The sequence below is a fragment of the Protopterus annectens genome, chromosome 1.part0 (assembly GCF_019279795.1).
Source record: "Protopterus annectens isolate FY-2018-M chromosome 1.part0, PAN1.0, whole genome shotgun sequence".
NCBI classification, from domain to species: domain Eukaryota; kingdom Metazoa; phylum Chordata; order Ceratodontiformes; family Protopteridae; genus Protopterus; species Protopterus annectens.
The window spans coordinates 658,869,918-658,897,573 of NC_056725.1; the positions used below are offsets into that span (position 1 = coordinate 658,869,918).

General features: G+C 39.6%; 1 protein-coding gene across 2 annotated transcripts in view; it reads left to right on the plus strand.

The window, feature by feature from the left end:
- The window catches only part of TMEM181 (transmembrane protein 181), a 1,372,946-nt gene that overhangs the window by 1,323,526 nt on the left and 21,764 nt on the right, over positions 1 to 27,656 (plus strand). For both annotated transcript variants that reach the window (XM_044061980.1, XM_044061981.1), the window contains exon 16: positions 15,533 to 15,599. In XM_044061980.1, the coding sequence (XP_043917915.1) occupies positions 15,533 to 15,599 (67 nt within the window). The remainder of the gene's footprint in view (positions 1 to 15,532; positions 15,600 to 27,656) is intronic.

The following is a 27,656-nucleotide window of genomic DNA, read 5'->3' on the forward strand; positions in this document are numbered from 1 at the left end:
TGCACCAGCAATATATGCAGGAGAGGGGGGAAAACCATCATATTGTTGTACCAGCTAAGTCAAGGGAGGACCCCGATTGCTTGAAACGTAAATTTAGAGAAATGTGCAACCCCCAGACAAATGTTACATTAGAGAGGCACCTATTTTATACAAGAGACCAAAAGCCCAAAGGAACTTTTACAGCTTACATTACTAACTTGAGAAACTAGACTAAAATGTGCAGGTTAGATGATTTGAAAGATGAGCTGATAAAAGGACATGCTTGTTTGTGGTGTTAACAATGCTGCAGTGAGAAGGATTTTGCTTCGTGACCGTGATTTAACGTTGAGCAAAGCTATTGAGATTTGTCAAATCCAGGAGCTCACAGAAAGGCATACAAGTGTATGCTTGCAGGTGATAAAAGAATGGCTTTAGAGTAAATGTAGACAGCATGCAGCACATGGCTAACAAAAACAGGCATAAACACATGGCAGCTGCAGCCCCTGCAGGTTTCACAGGGAAAACCCTTAGCTTTCCAGCATGTTCTAAGACTAGCTCAGTAAAATGGACATGCTCAGTGCAGTACAAGGGTGAGTCAGTGAAACCCAAGCAAAGTTTTGTTGTCAACTGTTCTAATTGTGGTGCCAATCATGAGTCTAAAATAGAAAAGTGTGTAGCATTTGGTCACCAATGCCACAAGTGTAAAAAATAGAACCATTTTCAAAAGTTTTGCAAATCAAGCAAACCTCATTCAGTTATAAGGAAGGGTCACTTAAAAAAGCAAGTTGATCATGTAGAAAGCTGCAACCCTACTACTTAGATTGTGTATTAGTGATTGGTGGAAAGATTAATGCAGTAGATTTGCTGGCAAAGAATGAAGTGTTTTGTACTGTCTTGATCAATGGTAAACCCACTGAGCTCAAAGTAGACACTGGTTCAAAGTATAATGTTATGTCAGCAGAAACATTTGCTAAGGTGAGAGCTGGTAAGCAACTTAATTTGACTAACTGCGTGAAACTCATTGCTTATGGAGGTGAAGAATTTCAACCCAAAGGCTCAGTAGTGCTTTCATGTTATTCAGCTGGGAACAGTTACAGCTTGCAATTCTATGTAGTCTGAAGACCTGTGCAGTCATTGCTAGGTCTCAGAGACAGTTTGAGAATGAAACTGTTTTCTTTTTAAAAAGAAGTCTATCGTGTAAGCACATGTCCTAGTTCCAGTTTCACTGATGCTATTTTCTCAGAGTATGCTGATGTTTTCGATGACAAGCTAGGCAAACTTCTAGTTGTGTACTCCATGAAAATAGACCCAGAGGGTCAGTCCAGTGCTCATATCAGCAAGGAGAGTTCCAATAGCCATGCAGAGCAAAGTCAAGGCCCAGTTGGATAAAATGGTACAGCAAGGTGTAATTTGTCCAGTTGCAGAACCAACTGAGTGGGTGTCTTCCTTGGTCGCTGCTTATAAAAAGAGCTCAGATGAAATCAGAGTATGTATTGACCCAAGAGACTTGAACATGGCGTTTAAGAGACCTCATCATCCTATGCGTACAGTCGAGGAAGTCACAGCCCTGATGCCAAATGCCACTATTTTTTCTGTCCTGGATGCAAAGAGTTCATTTTGGCAAGTGATGCTCGATCACAGATCTTCACTACTTACTACATTCTGTACTCCATTTGGTAGGTATAGATTTCTAAGGATGCTTTTTGGAATAAATTCTGCAAATGAAGTCTTTCAGCGTGCAATGGAGCAAATTTTTTCAGGTTATCCATGTGCCATAATAGTAGATGATTTATTGGTTGGAGGCAGTGGTGAAGCAGAGCATGACAGAAACCTCAGGAGAGTTCTAGACAGAGCACATGAAATGAACTTGAAGCTCAATCCTCTGAACTGTAAATTCAGGCTACCAGAAGTTACATATGTAGGTAATTTATTCACTAGCACTGGCTTACGGCCTGACCCATCCAAGCAAGCAGACATTCTTGACATGTCAGCCCCAGACAATGTCCAAGCCCTACCGCATTTTCTTGGTACAGTTAACTATTTGGTCAGGTTTATACGTGAGTTCATTGAACTGGCAGCAACTTTAGGAGAGCTGACATGCAAATGTTGCATGGTCATAGTTGGAACAACACAAGAGAGCATTTCATACCCTCAAGCAGAAAATTGCCACCCCACCTACATTAAGATATTATGATTTCAATAAACCCAGTACTTCTTTCCTGTGATGCTTCAGAATTTGGTCTTGGTGCAGTTATTCTTCAAGAGGGCAGACCAGTAGCCTATGCATCTAGAACTCTTACCCAAACTGAAGTCCACTATGCTCAAATTGAGAAAGAGCTTTTGGCAATTCTGTTCGCACGTTCGAATTTCTATGATTATATTTATGGCCGAGCTATTAAGACTGATCATCAGCCTGTAGTTACTATTTTAAAGAAGCCTATGCATACAGCTCCAGCTAGATTACAAAGAATGATGCTCAGATTGCAAAAGTACAATTTCAAAATGGTCTGCACAAAAGGCAAACTTCTTTATCTGGCTGATACCTTATCTAGATCACCCAGGAATACAACGGAATAGCTTGATGCAGAGAATTTTGACTTTAGTGTTATGAAAGTGCATGTTTTTTCTGTCACAAGACTTGATGAGCTCAGGGATCATACAAAGACTGTTCCAGTTTTGCAAAAGATCAACCACTTCATTAATGTTGGCTGGCCGTCAAAGCAATATTGTGTGCCGCTAGAAGTGCAACCTTATTTTCCTTACCGAGATGAACTTTTGATGGAAGATGGTATAATTTTCAAAGGTCATAAAGTTGCTGTACCTACTTCCTTATAACATGAATATATCCAGATTTTACACCGTGGCCATCCAGGTTCCAATTCTACCAAAAGAAGGGCAAGAGGACTAGTATTTTGGCCTTCTCTGTCAATAGACATTGATAAAGTGCTTTCATCTTGTTCAGTATGCAATAGTACTAAACTGCATTTGCAAAAAGAGCCACTTCAGCTAAGCCAAGTTCCTGAACTACCTTGGTCAACAGTGGCCGCTGACATATTCAAGTGGAACAGCATTACTCTTGGTAGACTGTTAATCAAACTGGTTTGAGATTGATTTGCTAACTAACCTAACAGCCACTACAGTTATTACTAAGTTGAAACGTCATTTCTCAGTCCATGGTAGTCCATACAAACTTCTCTCTGACAATGGACTTCTCTCTGGCAATGGTACCCAGTTTATCAATTTGCAGAAGAGTGGGACTTTATTCATATTCCTAGCAGTCTAGAATACCCACAGTCAAATGGTTTGGCTGAGCAAGCAATACAGAGTGCAAAGCAATTGTTAGAGAGGTCAAAGTGTGACAATGCTGATATCTTTTTGAATTTACTCAATCTCAGAAATATACCCCATGACAACGTACTTGACTTGCCTGCTCAGTGGCTTTTATCTAGGCAAACCAGAACAACCTTGCCTATCAGTTCCAGCTTGTTGGTGCCTAAAACTAAAAACAGAGAAATCAAAGCCAACTATTCAGAAAGCATTCTTTTCATAAGTCCAGCTACGATAAAACTAGCAGATTTTTTCATCCGTTGATAAAAGAAATAGTGAGGATGCAAATGGTGAAAGGCTTCGACCGGATTGGTCAAGTGACAGGTAGGTATATGTGCCGAGTCAAGATCCTACTTTGTAGAATCAGGAGGTGTAGATTACAGGAGGAACCATAGGCATCTCCTTCGTGTGTCAGAATTGATATCACAGCATCATACTTGTGATACAGACTCTAGATCTCAGAGCAATCCAGACATTGTTCCTATCAAAGAAGATGTCTCAACACCTACTTCCATTCCTGATGATGTCCCAGATGTCCCCAAAGTTGAACATTCAGTAAAGACAGTCCCCGTTGCTGAACTTAGTTTTAATTTTTATGTCACACGATTTGGTCGCATTTCCAGACCCAGTGTGAAATACTCAGCAACCTGGACATGATTGTGTATTTAGTTTTGTATAATTGCATGTCAAAGGATTATTTCTGTACAATTGCATGTCAATCATTGTTATTAATGCATGAGCTGTTTCTCAAAGAGGGAGGATGTAGAACAATGTGTGTGTTGCATCTTTAAGAAGCATTTCCAAGTGTGGCATGTGCATATAAATAGCGAGCACGTGCAGGCAGCAGTGTCATTTTGAGAGAGCAGTTAGTGTGTGAGCATGTATCAGTGTGGTAGTCAGTCTGTTTATACGTTTATTTAAGTTTAGGTTGCTAAGCCTCAATTCTGATGTGTTTGTATATAGTAAAGCTGCTTGAACAGAATCCACAACTGTTTGTCTGTTTTATCCTGACTAGATAAGCGACAGCACTGTAATGTCACTTTCTGGTTTTGTCAGGTGTAAAATAATGTCATCTGAAAATAGAGCCAGCTTTTCTTGACTACCATACCAATTAAATCCTTGAATTTCTGAGCCTCTTATTTTCTTTGCCAGTGATTCTAAATATAATGCAAATAACAAAGAGGAAGGAGCACACCCCTGCCTGGTTCCTGTGCTCAGACATTATCAGAGAGGACCCCACCTACTTTCATTTTCACCTCCTATCTCCCATATATTCTCCTAATCAACCTTATAATTTTTTCAGGAAATGCAAATGCTTCCATTGCCCAGCTCATAAAGTCCCAGCTTACTCTCTCAAATACTTTCTCTGCATCAAGACCCACCATCAACAATGGTATTTTCTTACATGCTAAGTCCATGTGGATTATCAGTATTCTGTTACTGTTGTCATATGTTTGCCTCCCCTCCACAAAACCACATTGATCCATATCTATCAACTTTGGAATTACTTTTGCCATTATATTATATACATAAAGACTTTATAATCATGGTTTAGTATTGAAATGGGCCTATATAAAGCTAGATCTGATGGATCTTTACCCTCTTTAGGTATTACACCTACTACTGCTTTCTTCCAGCAAATTGGTACTTTTCTTCCTCTTAGAATACTGTTAAACTAAACTTTCCAGATCTAGTTTTTTCCCCTCATAGTATCCAAACTTCCACAGGAGTATCATCTATTCATGGGGACTTTCCTGCAGATTGATTATACATCACAATTTTTATTTCATCTTCTCCTATCCTAATTGTTAGTAATTAAGTCTCTTCTACCTCTAACCTTGGCATATTTAATTCTTCCATAGACATTTCCATTTGTTCCTTTTATTGATTTCCATTTTCTGTGCTTTACACAGACTTTCATAAAATTTCTGAAATATTTCTAATACCTCTACAGGATCTCTTGTTACCTTACTTGTTATAGGCTCCCTAAGGTTGGTGACGGCCCTTTCTTCTTTCTGTTGCCTGAGTCGTTGTGCTAAAAGTTTTTGTGCTCTAGTGTTATCAAAAAACAGTTTCTTAATGACAGTGTTTCTGAACTCATTTATATTATCGAGGTAATCCCTTATTTTCTGCAGTTGATCCTCCTCTTGTTCTGTGAGATTCCTCTTCTTCTGCAGTACTTTAACATTTCTCAGTCCCTCTAAATAATTCTTGTTACTTCTTAACCATTGCTGCCTTTCTTTTATTCTTACCTTTGTTTTAAACTCCACCTTAATTTTATCCCACTCCCTCACTCTACTTTTAGAAGTAATTTCTATCTTCTCGCATAACAATTCCTGAAATTCCTTTCTTTTCAACAGATAGGTGGGAAAGCGCCAGTGCCTCATTTTTATTTCATTACCCTGTGGTTTTATTTTAGTTATTATTGGTGTATGGTCTGAAGTAGTTATTGGGTGCATATCAAGACCTTCAATTAAAGGCACATGTTCCTGTGAAATGTAAATTCTGTCTAACCTACCCAGTTTTTATATCTTCAGGAATAATATGTAAATTCATTCCAAATTCCTCTTACTGAATTCACATCTTCCATGCCAAATATATTCATAAATTTCTTCCAAAATCTACCCTTCTTTGTTATACTTTTCCTTCTGGGCCCCCTAGACACATCTTTACTGCTGTAAATCAAATTCCAATCCCCACCTATAGTAATATTCCTTGCTGAAAACTGATTACTTTTCCCAGATTTTTGTTAAGCTCCATTATAGCAGTTTTAGGTGGAATATAAATACATGCCAATTTAATCCTCCTCCTTTGCCAGTAGCCCCTTAGCAGTACAAATTTGCCATTATTATCTATTATCTATTTTATCCTCTTCTGTTCTATTTGAGATTCCTTTGTCCTGGATATTCTGCTGAATAAGCATCCTAAAAACCTTTCTTTATCAAATTTACATTTTCAGTTCTTTCCAAGTGTGTCTCCTGTAACATAGCTATTTGAACTCTACATTTTTGAATGTAATTCACTAATTTTTCTTTTTTTATATTTATCTGTGAGACAACTGACATTTAATGACATTACAGAAAATATCATTGTATTAAAAAGTTATTTCCATCTTTTATGTATGTCTCCTTTTTGTTAAATGTCTAGTTCTAACTTTTGCTTACATGCATAGACTGTTTCTTCTTCTTTTGGCTTTTCCCGGTTAGGGGTTGCCACAATGGATTACCTGTCCGCTCATGATTGGCAGTGGAGTTTTATGGTGTCGAGTTGCCAGCCCGGCCCCCAACCTTCCACAGAAGGCACACACACACACTCACACCTAGGGTCAATTTAGAGTGTCCAATCCACCTACAGCATGTCTTTGGGATGTAGGAAGAAACCGGAGCACCAGGAGGAAACCCACGCGACCACAGGGAGGACATGCAGACTCCGCACAGAAGGCACCCCAGCTGAAGATCGAACCGGAGAACCTTTTGCTGTAAGGCAGCAATGCTAACCGCTGCACCACCGTGGCCACCCTATTGCAATACATAAACAAATATGAGAAATAATTATGTGAATCAATGCCACTTCCACATATATTGGGAAGGCATTAATGTGTCATATAATCAATCGCAATGCTATGATATGACAAATGGAAACATTCATTTGACTATGCCATATAAGATGTATACTTTTAAAGTTAATAATTCTATTTGCAAAAATGTAATTATTAATATCATGCAGTACTGCAGTTAATATTTTATAAATACTTTCCTGGAAAAAAGAATCTAATGTCTGGGTATTGAACCCACATACAATTGAGGCGGTGTACTTATTCCCTAATGCAAGCAAAAGGAACTGCTGAAGCAAGCATGTATGCTTGATAAAAAAGCAGGTTGAATTCTTGAAAGTGCTCAAAAAATGCCCCCTAAACGTATTAATTTCATACTAACAGACAAAACTATGTACATCTTCAAATATTGAAGTTTTATCCTCCTAATAGGAACAAATGTCCCAAACAGACACCCACACTCACAGACTTGAGTTAACCTAATAGTTTATCCATGCTAAGATGTGTGGTGCAGCCTGTGCTTCTATTAAGTGCTGTTTTTGTCTTATCTTTATAGCTCTCCCAGCTGGAAGAACCCCTGAATACTTTCAGAGAACATTATCTGCTAGTTAGTTTCTCCCCCCCCCCCCCCATCAAATCACTCTTCATTAGGCTGTAACCAATTTCTCTTTGTCATATTGTCTCAATGGAGACCTGAGAACCAAACAGCCAATTTCTCATTATCAGATTGTTTCATTGGAGACTTGCGGGCCAGATGCAGAATTGCGACTAAGCATACATTTGTTAGAAAAAAGCCTCATAGTATTCAATATTCATTTTCATTTACTTGCTTTCTCTTAAAACTTGTTACTAAATCAAAGCTGTCGAAACGGTGCAGCGTAATTATTATAAACCAGGAACCTTGCAGAAAAAAACACCACTGAGGATCCAAAATGGTAAAGTCAAGAGTTTTAATAACAAGACTGAGTGCTTTCATCTCTCCAAGGGGACTTCATCCTTGATTTTACCATTTTGGATAATCAGTGGCATTTTTTCTGCCTGGTTCTTGTTACTAATCAGTCTAAAGTCCTTAAACCAGTCATTTCCCGTGCACAAATGAGAAAAAGCACATTGATTTTCTTCTGTCATGCTCTTTTAACCAGGCTTTTTTTTACATTGCAGTGCCTGTATTTCTTAAAACCGAATGAGGAGAGAGAGAGAGAGAAAGGGAAAAAAAGAAAAGCAGCACCTATTTACAGTCACTATTACACTTAAAATAACTGAGAAAACTTTACTTTATAGCATGCAAAGAAAACCATACACCACAAAAATAGTACTCTTAAAAAAGTTTTCTTTACTTACAGTTAACTTTCTCCCCTCCCCAAAGCATTTTTCCAAACATTAACGACGTGAAGTAGGGTGAGTCCCCCACAAGTCTAACAAATTCTAAAAAGCTCAATTTTCCAGATTTTCTTGTTTTGTCATATTTCACAAATATAAGTATTGCATTGTAATCCAGCATTGTTACTGGTTTTATTACTGTTTATCTCTAGCGCCCAAATCCTGTCTCTGCTTCATTTCTACGTACTCTCTCTTTTTCTAGTTAACCCTTGTGCTCCCTTCCTTCTCTCCAACATTTTCTGTTGCAATAGTGGAAAAGGTTTGAAAGGTACAGTCTCTCTGTGGTCTTTATTACCAGAAGAACAAGAAGCTGACTTTCTTTCAGTTTCTCAGCTCACTTTTTGTTGGACAGACATTTGTATTTCCTCCTTAGCATGTACTTTATCAAAAATGATTTTGTCGCCTCCAGGGAAGAATATTTTGAAGACAGCTGGGTACAGCAATTTGAATCTCACACCTGCATCTGTACATTACCTGAATAGTGGAATGAATTTACTCATCTTCTGCCTGGTGTACAATGAGTAATCATTCTCCACAAACACTCTGCTGTCTCTACTTTCAGTATTTTACCCTTCTTCTACAGTTTTGTCAAAATCATCTCCTTCTTTTGATAGGATTGCATCTTTGCTGTTAAAGGTCTAGGTTGCTTTATCTTAGCCAGGTTTGGAGCATACACACAATGTGCCATTTCAATTAATAACTCATGCTGTGGAATAGCAGTCCATTTACTTTCATAAAATTAATGCAGCCTGTTTCTTCCAGCTTCTCTGGTATAGATGAAGATCTCCGGTTTTACTTGTATGCTGTGTCCTCTGATTCTATTATTTTTTTAAACATCTCTTTCTGAGCAGTCTCCTATTCAGCCAGCCTTTTCTTCATTTCAAACTCTGATTTTTGTTCTGAATATCTGTTTAAAGCTTTTTTCATTTTTTCCACTCCTTTGTTGTTTGTGTTGATGTACTCCATTGGTGTTTCATTTATGTTAACCAGGTCTATGTGCCGTTGTCTTGTACCTTTCTGTTGGTTATTGGAAGTCATGTCTGGTGGCTGCATTACTTTTTGCTGAACAGCTACAGAACTTTCCCCAGTCAGTGTTTCTTCCTCACTTTTTTGTAGCTGAATATTTTCCAGGTGCTCTGTATTTATTTTTTCCTGGCATCCAGGCAGTACACTTACTAGGCAGTTACTGAAATATACCCATAAACACAAAAGTGTACTGGCCTTCTCTGTTGAGTTTCTGTTTTCACACTGGGAGAGCTAGAGTTAAGCTGTTACTCAATGTGCAGCCATCTTTGAAGTCAATAAGTTTTTAGAGATTGTTAAAAAAACATGGATCAGCAGGACCTGATAATGAAGGAGTACGTTAGGTTCATGTGAAACTTTTGTTACTCCTTAATTTCTGTATTTTAAGGTATTTTGTATTTATTTGTTAACTTTGCAAACCCACTAGACACAAATGACAACCTGAGATCACTGTGTGGTTGTGTGACTTGCTTAGAGACAGGTAAGTATGGAACTGGGATGGGGAAAGCTTCTAAAATGAAATTTGGTGAGAAAAGAAGCTTTAGTAGCTGCTGACTGTGCCTGAAGTTCATGGATATTTCTAATGGTATCATTGTAAAGGGATCTGTAAGTTGAACTTTGTTGCAGGTGGTACATAAAAAGACACTGCCTGCAGTAAAGGACGTTTTGTCATCCATTTAGAGCAGAAGTAGAGTAGGCTGAAGAAAGTATAGGATGCTGTATTTTTTCCTCATACCTTTGGAAGGCATGACTGAATATACTCCTCATAAAATATTACCAATGCATTGTTTGTATGAGGGTAGCTGCTGAGGGGAAAGATAATTTAGCTACTAGCCAGATTACCACATTGTTATATTGCTTGACAGAAAATTAACTTTACTAGGCACACTTGCTGTGGGTATACTTTTGGCAGTTATGTTTAATAGGAAGTGGAATACATTGATAAGTGGAGGTAGAGTAGATATACTCCATTGCAGTCCCCTGAACTTCTTTGAAACTTATCAGAAAATAAAATTCTGAGTTGATCCTTTTTCCTGTGAAGTTTGAAAATGAGAAACAATACAAGTTAATAAATACAGTAAGGGTCTTTCCTGTGAGGTGGCTGGTATTCTGTAACAGCAGATTAGTACCATCTCCACTATCTAAAGTGGTTTTCATATCCTTTGATTTTCATCTTTGTTGCACTTCAGTTAATTGCATGCCTTCAGTTCAGTAAGGAAGGATTACTTTATTAGAATGTGATGTTTTATTGTCAGGATTGACCAGTAATCCCAAATAGTTACCACCCTGATTATTCTGATAGAACTGAAGCATCAGTGCCTGCAGCAAAAGTTGTATTCTAGTACCTTCTTTAGCTACCAGTCTTAAAAGCGTAACAGGTGGTTCACATTGTTATTTACTCTGTTTGTTTGTGTCTTTCGGCTTTTCCCGATTAGGGGTCGCCACAGCGGAACTCCGGTCCGCTAATGATTGGCAGTTGATTTTTATGTACCGGCTTGCCAGGCCTGACGCACAACCTTCAACGAAGGTACGCCCATTCACGCATGTCTCCACGCAGAAGACACTCTGAGAATCGAACCGGACAGCGTCTTACTGTGAGGTGACAACGCTACCACAGCACCAACACCGCAGGTCATTGTTATTTACTCTATATTTTCTGAAATTAAATCAGTTGTCCTCCATGGAAAAAATAATCCTAATCTTTTTCTTTCTGCTGGAAAACATGATTACTGTCTTTTCCCATGTTTGTATACATCTTCAGAAATGCTTAGAGCTACAGTAACGCATGTATTTTTGCCATTTCTTCATCTGCACTGTGTAGTCAGATATTACCTCCCCCCTCCCCGTGGCTCACCATCAAATCCTGCTCCACCCCTCAGGTGAAAGCTGACCTTAGAGCCGTCATGAACACACACTTTTTTTTCTCTTTACCAATCCTAACCCTGCCCCGCCCCCTGTTCTCTAATGTGGGCACCCACATCACTGCAGGAATGTCCTATGCTCTTCCCATGGCATATGCAGGTTCCCCATATACACACATGCCTCCTGAGAACTGCCATCACAAACTTGAGATCATCAAACCCATCCCTCCATCTCACAGCCATTGTAAACATGCCAGCCTGTGCTTGTATGGGAGCAGATTCATAGAGTCATAGACTGTTACTAGGCTAATGACTCAGGTGGGGGAAGGGGCCTTTTTAAGCTTAGCTAAGTTTTCCCAAAAGAGTAAAGATACCCTGTATCCAGATAGGACACTGAGGGCCAGGCATTTATAAGCTACCTCTCTCCATAAGGGACATGAGTGCCAGGCCCAGTGTAAATTTCCTGTTTCCCATTCACTGGTCTAGGCTGTGCTTAAACTGGGTAAAAAAACTCAGCTTCACATGGATAGGAAGCCTGTTCCATAGGAGGGGCAGTCTCTGAGACACATGTATGTCTCTCTATCATGTTCTGTTTATGTCACAGACAAAATTCACGACCCTAGATCTTGTGTTTCTGGTACTCTTTGACTTACGAATATGTAGGAGATTCAGAAGTGTGGAGTTTGCAGATGCCTTGTAAGCCAGTCATAGATCACCTTTCAGCATTCTGTAGGAGACTGAGTAGAGGGAAAAAGCTTTAAGGCGTTCTGCATAAGGCAGGTTTGTTACACTTTGTATTCTTTTTGTAAGGAGCCTCTGAGGTTGTTCTAGTTGCATATACTTCGTCAAGTACGTACCAAAGGGAGCACTGTACTGTATGATTGGTCTGATAAAGGCCGAGTACAGTGGGGTAATGACATCTTTGGACCTACGTGCCATGCTGTTACTTATAAGTTGTGCAACAGAAAAGGATTTTCTCACCACTGTGGCCATGTGGTGGTCAAAGTTAAGGCTACTGTCTACATGCATACCCAGATACCTGATCACTAGGTTGACTCTTAAGGGTGTATTATCAACATGGTAATTGGCTGACTTCCCAAAGGGTACAGTTATGCATTTCTTAGCATTGAATTTTAGACCATGGCTTTGGCACCATTTGTTAGTCAGAGATGGACCTTCTTGAGGAGTGCTAGTGTCTGTGAGGTAGGTCGATGATAATGCCCAGTTTGCAATCATCTGCAGACTTGGTCATAAATCTTCAGCATTTGTTTCCATTTCACAGAAATAGATGCCAAAAAGGAGCAGGCTCAGTACCGAGCCCTGGTGGACTCCACTAGTAACTTGCCTCTTGGTGGCGGTAGCATCACCTATTTTGACCTGCTGGGTCATATCAGTGAGCCAGATGGCTGTCCAGCAGGTGATAAAAGGGTTTATACCTAAATTAGTGAGCTTGTCTATAATGCCTGAGCTTGATATTGTATCAAAGGCCTTGGCCAGGTCACGGTAAGCTGTATGCTTACAGTCATCCAATGCTTTGGTGACACGTTCAAAAAAAAAAAATCCACCAGATTTAATACACATGTCCTTTATTTAACAAAGCTAAACTGTGATGGATCCAGCATTTGCGGGTTACCTATGTCCTTTTTATTTCCATGATGATTCTTTCCATGGCTTTATTTATTTATATTTATTTATTTCAGTTTGATTACCGGGGAAGTCCACTGGGCCAAGAAGTGCCCATTTTCAGTGGAGGCCCGGGGAGAAAAGCTCCAAGAACAGTATAATACAATATAGGTTACAGAATAAAAGCTCCAAGAACAGTATAATACAATATAGGTTACAGAATGCAAATAAAGATTACAAAGTAAAAATACATACAATATAGTTTGTAAAAACAAGTAGGGTTAATACATTTTAGAGTTGCAGAGAACTTGATGCAAATTTTTTATTTTATTTTATTTTTTTTATTTTGAATCAATATTTATATGCTTACAGTCACTTAAAGTCTGTTAGTTGTAGTTATTTTGAGAAATTAGAATAAGTATGAGAGTATAGTGGAGTAGGAGTGCTTAGTTAGGGGTCGCTATGGAATTTAAGTGGGGTGAAAGCAGGAGCATTTCCATTTGGAGGATAGGCGAAGAAAAAGTTGAGTTTTGAAGGACTCAATGCTGGGTATAGTCCTAAGTGAAGTAGGCAGAGAGTTCCATTTTTTACCTAGTGAGAAGGAGAGTAAAAGCTGGCCAGCTGGTCGTTTCGGTTTACTAATGGAGATTAGGTTTTGGTTTTCGGATCTCAGCGATCTGTTAGGGATGCATGGAGGAAGGATGTCCTTTAAAGCTGGGCATTTATTATGAGGCTGGTAAGATTTATGGGCCTGTAGTTATCTGGATCAGTGGTTGAACTTCCTTTGTGCAGGGGAATGACTGTAGCCATCTTCCTTTCCTTGGGCAGAAAACCTGACTGAAGGCACCAGCTGAAAAGTGATTCATGTGAACCAGAGAAGCCATATTTCATGCTATTTATTAAGCATTCTGGATGTTAACTGGGCCCATCAATGCAGTGTTTTTGGCCTTGTACAGTGCATTGATGACCTGTTCCCTAGTAATGGTTGGGGGACTTTGCTATGTGTATTTCCTTTGGACTGTCGCTGGGGAAGGAGTGGGAGGGGAAATTTGAGATGAACTTGTTAGACAAAAGGTTGGCAATGGCCTCCAGTTCATTGTGGGTGATGCCATTTACAATAAATTCTGAGCATTGTTATGTATTTCCTCTGAGGTTACTGACATAGGTATAGAAGGCTTTATGTTTGTCCTTTGCCTGAGAAGCTATTTTTCCTTCAAATTTAGCCTTTGAAGTGTTATTAGCTATCTTATCTGCCAGTTTCTTTGCATTATTGTTTATTTACATCTGTTTACAGGAAAAGTCCAACTGGGCCAGAAGCCCATTTTCACTGGACGCCTAGGGAGAAAAGCTCCACAGAAATATAAGCAAAATACAATAATTAGATAGTACAGTAGCATGCATACAGTAAGATGCAGAATACACATCATCTAGTTAGTCTGTACAAAGAAGTATTCAGTACTGTTTTTTAGTAGATACAAGTTCAAAAAAGAAAATCGCACAAGTATTTCAGTAAAGATCACTGTGAGAATAATAAAATTAGTACTGTGTACATATTAAATAGCAATTATAAACAAATGAGATTTCTTTTAAATTTTTTTACGAGTAGTAGTAACACTGAGGAGAGGGAGAAAATGAGATAAGGAGTAGACAGTATGGTGAGAGAGTTGTAGATATCTTGTCAGTCAGGTTTGGCGCAGGAGCAATGCCAGTTTTTCGCTAGATGTTCAAATTGTAGTTTGTAAATGGTAGATTCAGGTGTGTTTTAGAGAGTGTTGGGTAGAAAGTTGTATAATTTGCCTATTTGAATTGAGAATAGGGCTTCACTATGAGTGTTGTTAGCTTTGTTTACTGTAAGAATGTTTCTGTCTGCAGATCTTAGATTTCGTGGGCATGAGTAGGGAACACGTTCCTTGAGGGATGGGCAATTGTCAGGATAGAAGATGATATTGTGATTTAAGTTGGTAGAGATAGAGAAGGTTAGGCAGCTCGAGCCAATTTAATTTATGCAGAACAATGCAAAGGATGGTTTGGTGGGGAAGGTTGACTGTGAAGTTGTTGTAGCACATTGTCTGATTTTTTTTTTTAAGTTGGTAAAGAGGGGGAAAGCATAAAGGAGCATAGAGAGGATGAAGGTTTTGGATATGGCTAGTTTAGATTGTTCAGGGGGGCTTTTTAGTATGTATGACTTTGCTTCTCCTACTGTTGGCTAAGATTTTTTTCTTTTGTTGTATAACCGACTGATACTGTGATTCCACCAGAGTGGCTTGTCCATCCAAGATTGGTGAGCCTCTCTCTGCCATCTTCCCCTGGCCATCATTTCAAGCACAAAGACACTGGATGATGTTGGATTGTCAGGGTGATTGGGTTGCATTCAGGGCATTATCCCTGTATGCCACATATTAGCCTTTGTTGACAATTGTTTAACGTAGTTGTTTCATTGTCACTCATTCTGGTGCCAGCAGTAACAGGAAGAAAAGCATATGCCATTCTGTATCTATAGCATTGTACTGTACAGCATTTCAGATACATAATTAATTCTCTTTTTCAGCTTTTTATGCCAGTCCACTGTTAAGTAATTTATAGGCAGTGAATGCATTTGCTTCATTGCTATTGACCATGTTAGTTACATGCCTAGTTACAAAATAGTAATTCTGTATATTAAATCAAATGTTTTAACATACTGACTTTTGAGGTACACACAGAACTAATGGTTTGCATTTTTCAGTTGCAGTAAGTGAAGTAGTTATAACTTGTTAACTATAGAATGTGTTGTCTTGTCTTTTAGAATCCCAACTCAAGGATAATCCAGCATTTTCCATGTTGAATGATACAGATGATGAAGTTATTTATGGGTAAGTTACAACTTAAGGGACGGAAGTAAGTTCAGCAGTGACCAAGATTTGAACGTTCTTCTGAGCAGTCCTTAATACCACTGATACTGGTCAGAAAAAATGTAGTATCACTATATATAGCGCTTTCCTTTGTTTATTACTAAAAGTGGACTTCTGATCCTTGTCATTGCAGGTGCGTACCACTGTGTTCTTTAGTGATGGGTGCTGCCTGTTAGTCACAATCCCATTCAGCAAGAATCCAAAGTATTCAGCACCTCTCATGGAGCATGCCCCCAGCATTTTGACATTAGAATATGTATATTTCAACCTGTGGCATGTTCTGGTCTGGTTATTTTTCAGCGATGAGGGTGTAGACATCTCTGTGGACTTTGACTTGTATTTAATCCATTATAAAAAGTAGTAATTAAACTTAGTTTTAAATATTTATAGTAGAGTAGATCTTTGTGGGAATTCCTGTCAGGTTGTTTTGACTAGATGGCATTACATGGTGTAGTGATTTTATTGGCACATTAATTCCATCCTTTGTGTCAGCTTAATTTTTAATTGTATAGCTTTGATATACTGTTCTTTCTGCATTAATATATTTTAAGAATTATGAATGTAGAAAGAATAATACTTCACCATCCAGGCATGGTCTCTGTCTCAAGTTTCATAGATTTGTAGGTTTTACTAGGCTAATGGCCACCAGGGTCTTTATAAGCCTGGCTACACAAACCATTCCGGTTATGTCCCTGAGTGCTTTGGGCATCTATATGGTGTGATATGTTAGTAAGGAAGGTAAGTAAGGGTTTTGTGTGTGTGTGTGTGTGTGTGTGTGTGTGTGTGGGGGGGTTATGTTAGTTGTGAATTGTTTTTCTTACTGTTGATGTCTGTCCATCAGAGACATGGGGACTAGACCAGAGATGAATCTGCAATTTCCAATCCATTGAGCAGGGTTTCATTTGAATAGCATCAGGAATGAACTGTGCTTCACATGGATGTGGAGCCTATTTTGTAGAACAGAGATCCTTTGAGTCACAAATCTATCTCTCTAACATGTTCTGTTTATGTCACAGGCAAAGTTCAGGTCCTTGGATCTAGTGTTTCTGCTGATCTTTGTTTTATAACTGTGTAAAAGATCCATCAAAGCTGATCTGAGGATGCCTTATATACCAGGCATAGATTGCCTCTCAGTAACCTGTAGGAAACTGAGTACAGAAATAGGGCCTTAAGGCAATCTCTGTTTAACAGGGTATTCATACCTTAGATTCTCCTGGTGAAGAAGCTTTGTGGGCATGCCAAAGGAGGCATTATTGTACTTGATGGGTGTAATAACGTCCTTGAATCTAGATGCCAAACCCTTGCTTATAAGTGGGTGACATAGAATTATTTCCTTACTATCCTGGCTATATGTTGATCAAAGGCCAGCTTATTGTCTATATATGTTCCCAGATCCTTAACTACCAGGTGATCTCTAAGGGGTGTTTTGTCGACAGAGTGATTAGCTTCGGTGGACAGTTTCCTAAAGGGCGCTGTAATGCATTTCTTAGCATTGAGTTTTAATCCATGGCTATGGCACTATTCATTTATCATTTGTGGTTAACCCTCTTGCAGAGTGTTAGTGTTATGGGGGAATCTATGATAGGTCTCAATTTACAGTCATCTGCCACCTTGGCGAGCTAGAGGCCTTTAACGTTAGTCTTGACATGCAAAATGAAAAAACAACACAGGAAACAAACTAATAAAACAAAAAAGGAGACTGAATAAATTGCTGAACCATGTTTAAACATGGTTTGGCAATGTTTTCTGTCTCCTTTTTTGTTTTATTAGTCTTGACTTCTGAGAAATAGATGCAAAACAGGAGCGGGCCCATCACAGACCCTTGGGGAATTCCGCTGATGACTGATTTCTTGGTGGAGGTGGTTCAACCAATCCTGACTTATTGGGTCACATATGTGATCCATCCAGGAATCCGTCGAGTTAAGTAGGGATTTATGTCTAGTTTGGAGTGTTTGTCAGCAATACCTGAATGGAGTATTGTGTTGAATGCCTTGGCCAGGTCAAGGTAGGTGGTATGCACCATTTTCCCTTCATCCTTTGCCTTGGTGACCCTCTCGAAGAAGTCTACCAGGTTCAGTAGGCAAGACCTTCCCTTAACAAAGCCAAACTGGGATGGGTCCAGTATCTGTAGGTTGCCAGTTTTGTTTTTGATCATTTCCATGATAATTCATTTCATGGCTTTGCATATTAAACTTCTTAGATACTGATGGGTCTGTAGTTTCCAGGAAGAGTTGATGGTCCACCCTTATGAAGAGGGATGGACCCTTGTGGTCCTACATTTACTTGATACATAACTCATTTGAGACTGTATTGGAAGAAAACCTCAAGCGGTCCTGATGGGTCATGTTTTAGACTAGTGGTGGTTACAAAATTTTGCAAGTTGGAGGACCCCTTTTATGAAGGAAATATTTTGGTGGACCCCTATATTTTGGATTGTATTTTTAGACTGATATTAATTAATAATTAAATAAAACATAAGCTGCGTTTCTAGTTTTGCGTTTGTGTCCCATTACTTGCCAATTTCTCCCCAGTTACCATAAACACTGCTCATACCTCTGTGTGCATACTGTTTTCTGCTTCATTTTGTATTTCACCAAGGCTGACCCTAAAATTGGTCATTATTAATCACTGCAATACCCTAGTAAACAAATATAAATAAAGGAAGTAAACAACTTCAGTGAAGCAGTAGCTGATGTTTTTCTTGAGGATAAGATCACAAAGCTCACTTGGACTTCCAAGATAGCTGCACATTGAGTAACAGCTTAATTCTAGCTCTCCCAATGTGAAAACAGAAACTTAGCAAAGAAAGCCAGTGGACCTGTACTTCTGGGTAAATTTCAGTAACTGGCTAGTAAGTGCACTGGCTAGATGCTGGAAAAAAGAAATACAGAGGGCCTGAAGGAAAATCTGCTACAAAACCTGAGGAAAAAGCACTGACTGGAAAGACTACTGCAGCTGTTCAGCAAAAAGCAGTGCAAGCTTCAGACATGACTTCCAGTAACCTAGAGGAAAGTATAAGACAACTGCACACAGATCTGATTAAAGTAAATGAAACACTGATGGGAGTATATCAACTCAAACGACAAAAGCTGTCAAAAGTAGAAGAAGCATCAAACAGATATTCAGATGAGGTGATAAAACTGCAAATCTCAGAGGTTGCAATGAAAAAAAGGCTGGCTGAATATGAGATTGCACAAGAAGAGATTATTAAAAATATAGTAGAATTACAGGACAGAGCATGTAACGAAAACCTGAAATTTTCTGCTGTACCAGAGAAGTTGGAAGGAACAGACTGGTATTCCACAACAGCAATTGTTAACTGAAAGGGCACGTCATGTGCATGCTCCAAACTTGGTTTTGAGAAAGCAACGTGGACTTTAATAGTAAAGATGTAATTCTGCCAACAGAAGGAGTTGATTCTGACAAAACTATGGCAGGAAAAAGTACTAAAAGTGGGAGACGGCAGAGTTTTTGTGGCGCATGACTACTCATTGTATGCCTGTCAGAATAGGAGTACATTTATTCCCTTATTCATGGAATGTTGAGAAGCAGGCATGAGATTCAAACTGCTGCACCCAGCTGTCTTCAAAATATTTTTCCCCTGGAGGGACAGAATATTTTTTTGTTGAAGTATGTGCTAAGGAGGAAATGTTTGCCTTTTTGGCTTGTAATGCCATGTGGCAGCTAGAGAGAGGTGGGGTGGTGTCAAGCTGCCTTCTGTTCTCACTTGCAACAGGTGTCCGCTCCAATGGCATTGTCAATTCTGTATTTCTCATTTACTCTCCGATCAAACAGAACATTTTCTACAGTGCAGCTGTTTACAAACATTCAATAGTTCTGAGACAGATACGTTTTCATACAGTGAAATCAACACTAACTTTTTTAACTGGAACTTTTGTTATATTTCTTCCATTTTTTTCTGTTTCAGTATTATGCCTTTCTGCAGTTTTGCACACGTGAAATGAACCATCAGGAAGAAATACCTCATCCTTTGCTAGAATTAGCTGCTTCTAAGGGTTATTGTGTAGTAAGCACAACTGGAGAAGTCCCAAGTTGGTGTGCTGAGCACTATCCCATTATATACTCCTATGTTCAGGATGTGTACTGGAATGTGGGATTTCTCAGGTACTTCCAACTTTGGCAGATTCCTAACTGTTTGCTTGCTCTACCTGTGACTTTGCTGTGTTCATGGGCAAGCTGGTATTTTATATCTGCTGATCCTTGGTACTGTCTGAAGTTGGGACTGGTGAAGACAATTAAACAAGACAGGCCTGCTTCTGGGTTTTACAGTCCTAATGTTTTCGTTTATTTAGTGCACTGTTCTTGTTTGCTGGTGTTTGGAATATTCCACATGCATGTTCAGGTAAGACATTTGATGTTGAAGCGACAGAGTGAATTTCTTTCATTTTCCCTATTTTCCTCTGCATTAGTGTTGACCAGTTTTGTTTATGCGTATTCAGGAAGGAAAAGATTAGATAATTAATACACAGAATGTTTCTGAGATGACAGAATGGTGTGCTTCTACATAATGTCCTATTTGAATTATGTTTGATTGATTGCTTTAGCCCAGTCAGTTGGAATTCATTAAGATATTTCACTTTATGCATCCTCAGAGCTTTTGTCCTTTTCTAAGACACTAGTTTTTGCTGCATAATTGATCCTGCCTTGGTAGCTAGGCATATAGCTGTTGTGAATTTTGCATCTTTTAACTAGCCAAGATGTCTTATTTCCCCAAATCACTGTCAGCATGCTCTCAGTTGGAGTGATAAACAAGGCTCACTTCAGCATTTTGTCACACTGTCCCTCTTGCTTCTCACCCACTGGTCATACAGAACATACAGAACTAACATTGACACTGTGAAGCAGTTGTCCACATTCCCTGGTGAATTACATTTCTAAGGCTCATGATTCTTCTGCTAGTCCGTAGTAAGTTGACCTGCTTCTCAATGTTAAGTTCGCCAGTAGGTCAGGATAGTTAATGGCTTAAGTTGGGTAGTTTATATGTTTGTGCAGATTTATGAAACAATGCTGTTGGTGTGAATGATTGTCCAGAGCCAGTAGTACTCTGATTTATATGGTCATTTTGTGAGGTAAATGGGACAGTTGTTTTGTGATGGTAAAACTTTTCCCCATCTGGTTTGGAATTGATTTGTCTGTTCACTTTGTATACATTAGCTTTTTATTTTTATTTTTTTTTTACCCCTTCGCATGCTTGTTTCAAGTTAATGGTTTTACTAGGCTGGAGTAACTGACCATATGCCAGTTGTTCTGCAGAAAATATGATCAGGTGCATTGAAGCAAGTAAGTTATTGTGAACAGTGTTCCAGAGTACTATTCTCCCAGTTACAAAACTAAGCTTGCTCTAACATTTTTTTTTCCTTTTCCACACTTGTTTGCATTGGTGTTTAGCGTTCAAGCAAAGGTCTTATTAATTCTTGGTTGTCTGCATGCTTTGCCCTGAAAAATTAATATTGTCCTTGAGATACTTTATTTTTTTTTCTAGCTGGCTGCATTGACTTCTGTGTTCCTTCAGCATTATATTGTGTCTTTGTTAATAGGTTGGCTAAAAGTTTTTTTGAAGAGAATCTTCACATGTTCATCAAATTGTTCAGTGCTGCAGTAGTCTTGGCTATATGGGTTATATTCAGACAGGGATGTGGCAGCTGGCCAGTTTCCGGGGCTTTAGGTCATAGTCCACATGACTGTGGGCTGTCAGGCGGGTTGAGATGATCTGACTAAGGGGACAGGTTTGGGCACAAATCCCTCCAGAGCTTTACTGCCACTGAATAGTACAGTCCTCTAAGGCTTTCAGGGATCAGTGGTCTGCTTGTGCTTTTCTTTGCCCCCTTTAGAAAGAACTTCCCATTTCCTTCATTTTGTTAATTTGTATTACTTTTTCTTCAGGAAAGTTATTTTAAAGCCTAGGAATGTTATGTTTTATCTGACTGTCTCAAGACTGTAACATAACTTGTAAATGTATTGCTTATTTAGTTTTCTGTCAGTTCTGAAAACATTTTTTTCTGTGGAAAAATTGTGTGCATATTTTCTTTTTTTTGGGACTGGCATAGTGTTTAAAAGTGCTTTTTATTGTGTTTTTCTGTCAAAAAGTAACTTTTGTATACTGGTAGTGCTGCCTGTCTTCCCCAAGAAAGAGGCAGCATGTTGACCCAGAACAGACTACCTGTCCCTTGGTTGGTCCTTCATTCAGCCACAAACCCTTTGCCACCACAACAGGATAGTAATTTGTTTCAGCTACAGGTGGTTGACTTTGCTGTGGAGATTTGCTGTACCTTAGACTATGCATCTTTTGCCCTAGATCCCTTTGGTGTAGCACCTACAACCACTGTGGATTGATGGGGGGTTATCCACATCTTCTGCAGCTGTTGGGATCCCTTAATGGCCAAGAGAGAGCCACTTTTGTCAGTCCTAGGAGAGGGAGCAGAGAAGTTTTCCTTATTGTGTCAGAATGCTGTGCCCATCCCCAGGAAAGCAGCTACTGCCAGTATTAACACAGTTGGCCTTGTTTAGATAGGAGTAGTTTACTGGGTCTGGCTTAGGTTTTAATTCAGGCTATTGATCCTTTTTTTTGTAAACTAGTTTCAGGTAATAGAAAGAGGGATTCCTCTTTTCCTGAAGAGATTCAAGATTCTGAATCCGAACAGGGAGATGTTGGGATGGATACTGTTGTTTATTTAGATTTCTGATTCAGACTCAGAGGAGAGCTCAGTTTCTGATTCTCTCTGTGGGGGGTTTTCTTCCTCTGAGACACTTGGTAGAATATGCCAGTGTTTTCAGTGGGAGAACTCTGAGGTTTCTCAGTCCCTCAGCAAAATACTCTGAGTTGGTAAAGAATGATTTTTCAGAAACTACACCTATTCCTTCTCTTTATTCTACTTTAAAGAATGTTTGTGTTACTGCTTGAAACGTTTCTGATAGCCAGTGAGCTGCTCTTAAAAAGGCAGATAGGATGTATAGAGGTCCTCAGTCTTTTAAGTTTTTATACACTATTGCCAAACCTGATTCAGCAGTCATAGCTTTAGTTGATTCCACTGATGTTAAGCACTTGGTTATTTCCCACCCTACTCTCTGTGATAATGATGGGAAAGTTTTTGATAGGTGTGGGGAAAAAGTGTATACTTTTGCAACTTTAATTTTCACAACTTTGAATTGTCAGGCTCATACGTTAGTTTGTTCTGACAAATTAAATATAAAACAAATCCAGACCACTAGGATGAACTAAAATTGTAATATTTTAATGCACAAACTGAACCAGACGAGTACTTTTGTCCTGTAAAACTCATAAGGGACTTCATCAGAGTTCAAAACTGGTCCAGATTTGTTTTATATCTCGTTTATAGTATGGTGTGTGTGTTTTATTGTTTTTGTTCTGTCAAACTGTGAAGATATGAGGAATGCTTTCTTCTGCAGTTTTTACTGTGAGGAAAAATCTACTTTAACTTAGTTTCTTCTGTTGCACAGGTCACTACTTATTCCATGGCTATGGCCACTGGTAATGTTTTGAGGAGTTTAGCTTGGCTGCTTAGAACCTCCCAGATGATGTTAAAAAAGGCAATTTTGAATTCTTCCTTGGATCGAGATTTAGTGTTTGGGCCATGTGCTGTAGATATGATTTAAAAGGGTGATGAAAGGGGCAAGCTGATCCAGGGAATGTCAAGATTTTCAGCTCTCCTTTTCTAAATTGTCTGACAGATGTTCTATATCCTCATCCGATTGTGGCAAAAAAATAGAAGACACTGTTTCAACAAATTTCAGGTAATCAGACTACTACTTAGGTTCATATGTGTTTACTAAGCTAATGACCACAAGGGCCTTTTTAAGCCTAGCCATGCATTCCAAATCTCTCTCAAATTTTAGTACACTTAACAGATGTAAGCAGGGGGTTGGGAGATGAAACATTTGCAAGCAGGGGCCTGGGTGATTAACCATTTACAGGCTGCCATGTATCTATTAGAGGCATAAGTACCAAACCAGGGATGTATTTCCTGTTCCCCATCCAGTTGTCCAAGTTGCACTTGAATTGGGTTAGAGAAGAACTCTGCTTCACATGGATGGGCAGCCTGTTCCAGAGACTAGGTAGTCTCAGGGATACATACCTGTTTCTCCAGCAGGCAGGGTTTAAGTCTTTAGAATGGGTAATTTTGGTGCTGTTTGTTTTGCGGATGTGCAGGAGGTCCTTCAGAGTGGGGTCTGACAATGCCCTGTATGACAGTCATAGACCTCCCCTTGTAGGAGGCAGAATACAGGGACAGGGCCTTGAGGCAGACTGCATAGGACATGTTACTTCTTTTAGTGAGGAACCTATGTTTACATTCCAGTTGTTGGATATGCCTGGTTAGGTACATAGCAAAGGGGGCATTGTACTCAATGATAGGGCTGATGCCAAATGCAGTGGAACAGTCTCTTCCTTGGACCAAGATGTCATACCTTTGTTTATAAATTGTGCAACGTAGAATGATTTCCTTACTGGGGATACATACTTGTTTCTGTAGCAAGCTATTCAAATTATAGCTTGCTACAGATCACCCACCATGTCCCAGGAATCCCACTCCGCATTCCTGGAAACACTGGGAAACATAAAGGTCCTACCAAACTTCCTGATATTGGGTGATTTCAGTTACCCAAACATTAACTGGGAGAACTACTCAAGTACAAACTCCCTTGCCCAACATTTCCTAGAATTTATAAACTCAAACACCCTGGATCAACTAGTCAACACCCCCACCAGAGGTGACAACATATTGGACCTGGTCATCACCAATATGGGCGACCGGTGTTCCACACTGGACATTAACCCCTCATTGGTTAGATCTGACCATAAACTAATCACTCTGGATATCCACATTCCGACACCACCCCCAGTCAAAGAAACCACTGTGAAAAATATTTCAAAAGCAAACTTCATGTTACTTAAGACTGATGTTGGAAGTTTCAAAGCCCCCATGCTAAAGGATAATGCTGTCCAAGCTGCAAAATCTTTTACTAATGCACTCTATGGGCACCTACAAGAATAAATGGATCGTGCTATCCCAAACAAAACCAAGACTCACTCCTCAAAGAAAAGGAAACCAGTCTGGTGGACCCCTGCCATAAACAAACTGTACAACAGAAGGAGGAAACTAGTACAGAAGAGAGTAAAATCCCAAGAAGGGAAGACATCCCTGATCAGTATCAGCAAGAAACTACGTTCCCTCATAAAATCATCCAAGGCTAGCTTTGAAAGAAAAATTGCCATGGACTTTAAAGATAACCACAAGGCATTTTTTAGCTATGTCAAGAATCTAAGTGGCAATTATCAGATCTGCTCGGAGTTAGTGAAGAATGGCACAAAATACACTGGCAGACAGGTTCAGTGCAAACTTCACCTCCCTCTCACCCCCAAAAGGGCCAATAACTATACCAGAAGAATGTAGTGCCCCTGAAATCACAGACACTCAGGTTAAAACAGCCCTCTCCAAAGCCAAAAACACAGCATCAGTGGGAACGGACTGTGTCCCAGGCTGCGTCCTACATGAGCTCAAAGATGAACTAACCCCTCACCTAAACACTGTTTAAACTCAGCCTCTCCACAGGCTATGTGCCCATAGAGTGGTGCACAGCAATGGTTATTCCGCTCCACAAAGGTGTAGCCACAACGGACCCTGGGAACTGTCACCCTATAGGCCTGACTGGCTTAGTCTGCAAAGCTATGAAGCGCATCATCATGGATCTCATTAACAGAGACATTGGGAACCTTCAAACACTGGACCCTGCCTGGTTCGGCTTTGTTAGGGGCAGGTCATGCCTCCTAAGCCTGGTGGACATCTTTGAGACTGTTACCAAGGCTATAGAGGGAAAGGTGGTCCACACGGCCCACCTGGACCTTGCAGGGGCCTTCGACACCATTCCCCACTCAGGTATTATAGACAAGCTCACCAGCCTGAACCTAAACCCCTATGTCACGAGATGGACTGCCAACTGGCTCATGGACAGAACCCACATGGAAAGAGTTGCGGGAGCTAGGTCCGACTCTAAATTGGTTGCAAGTGGCATTCCCCGAGGCTCAGTCCTTGGACCCCTCCTGTTCAGCATATACTTCTCGGAGGTACAGGCAAGCACAGGAGGGCTATAGCTGACCAGGTTCACAGATGAATGCACACTAGGGGCTATAATTGACTCTCCGGCTGACACAGACATCCTCCAAAAGGGTCTCACTGAGACAGATACCTGGTGTCAAAATCATGGCCTCAAGATAAATGCCAAAAAGTGCATAGTCATCCCCTTTGGAAAAAACAAAGTAACCACAAACTATCACATAGGTGGTAGCCCCCTAAATACAGAAGATGTAATAAGGGCTCTGGGGACCCAAGTAGATAGTAACCTCTCCTGTGATAATCACACTGCCAAAGTGGTTAGAAAATCCTTCTATGTGGCCCACCTAATCACAAAAGCGCTTGCATCCAGATCAAAAGAGGTCATTGGGCCCCTCTACACATCAATCATCAGACCCATCATAGAGTACAGTGCCCCATTTGGGATGTACCTTACAAGACATCTGCAACAACTGGAAAGACCACAGAAGTACCTCACCAAGAGGATCACTGGCATCAAGCAGATGCCCTGTGCAGCTCAGCTGAAGAAACTCCAGCTGTACTCGGTAGCATACCACCTACTCAGAGGTGATCTCTGCCTGACATGCAAGGCCATGTCCAACCCAGAATTGATGGACATGCTTCACCTAAAGAAAACCATATCCCCTTGAGCCACACCCTCCAGGGATCTAAACCTCACCACAACAATAAAAAGGATGTGCTGGAGTAATAGATTCCTGTTCCTGAGACTTCCCATGCTCTGGAACAAGATTCCAGTCTACATTAAGCACAGTTCCTCGCTAACCCTCTTCAAGAGAAACTTGATGAGTGGATGGGAAAAAGAAAGTTTACCCCAGGGATCCCTTCAGTGGCTCTGCTGGACAGAGGCACAGGGAACTAATCTAAGAGGGCGGTGAAAGCCAACATATTCTGGCTAGGCTTATAAATGCCTTCGGGCAGGTAGCCTAGTACCTACCTACCCATGACCAAAAGTTTGTCCAACAAAAAGTGAGCTGTGAAACAAAAGTAGATTCTGCTTCTTGTTCTTCTGGTAATAAAGAACACAGAGACTATGGCAGTGAAATGTTTTCCAGTGTTTCAGTGGAAACTGAGATTAGGAAAAAACAAGACTTGACTGGAACTATCAGAGAGTACTCTGGAAATAAAGCAGAGACAGGATTTGGGAGATGGAGATGAACATGAATAATACCAGTAACTTGGAAATTGACAAATGTGGGATTACAAAACAATAATTATATTTATGAAACATGACATAAGCAAATCTGGAAATATTGGACTTATATGAACTTTGCTAAACTTGTAGGGGACTCTAAAGCATATGCCCTACTTCATGTCACTAATGTTCAGAAAATTCTTAGGAGAGGGGAAGAAGAAGATGGAGAAAGTTAACTAAGTAAAACAAATTTATTTTCTTAATGGTATTTTTAATATCACATGATTTTCTTTGCACGCTATAAATATTTCTCAGTTATTTTAAGTATGAGGATACTAATGTAAATAGGTGTTCCTGTTTTATTTTTCTCCCTTCATCTTTCTTCTTGATCAGATTTAAGAAATGTAGGCACTACAATGTAAAAAAAGTATGGTTAAAAAGAGAATGACAAAAAAGTGTGCCTTTTCTCATTCTGGCACAGGGGAATGACTGAATTTAATGCCCTTAGCTTGATCTAGTAACAAGTTTTAAGAGAAAGCAAGTAAATGAAAAAGAATATTGAATATTATAAGACTTTTTTTCTAGTAAATAAATGTATACTTAGCAGTTTTGTATCTCGTTCTTATGTCTCTAGGAGACAGTTTGATAAAGAGAAATGGCTAGGAGGTAATGTTCTCTGAAAGCATTCAAGTGTTTTCTGAGCTGCAATAGCTATAAAGATATGACAAGACAGCACTTAGTAGAAGTGCAGGCCGC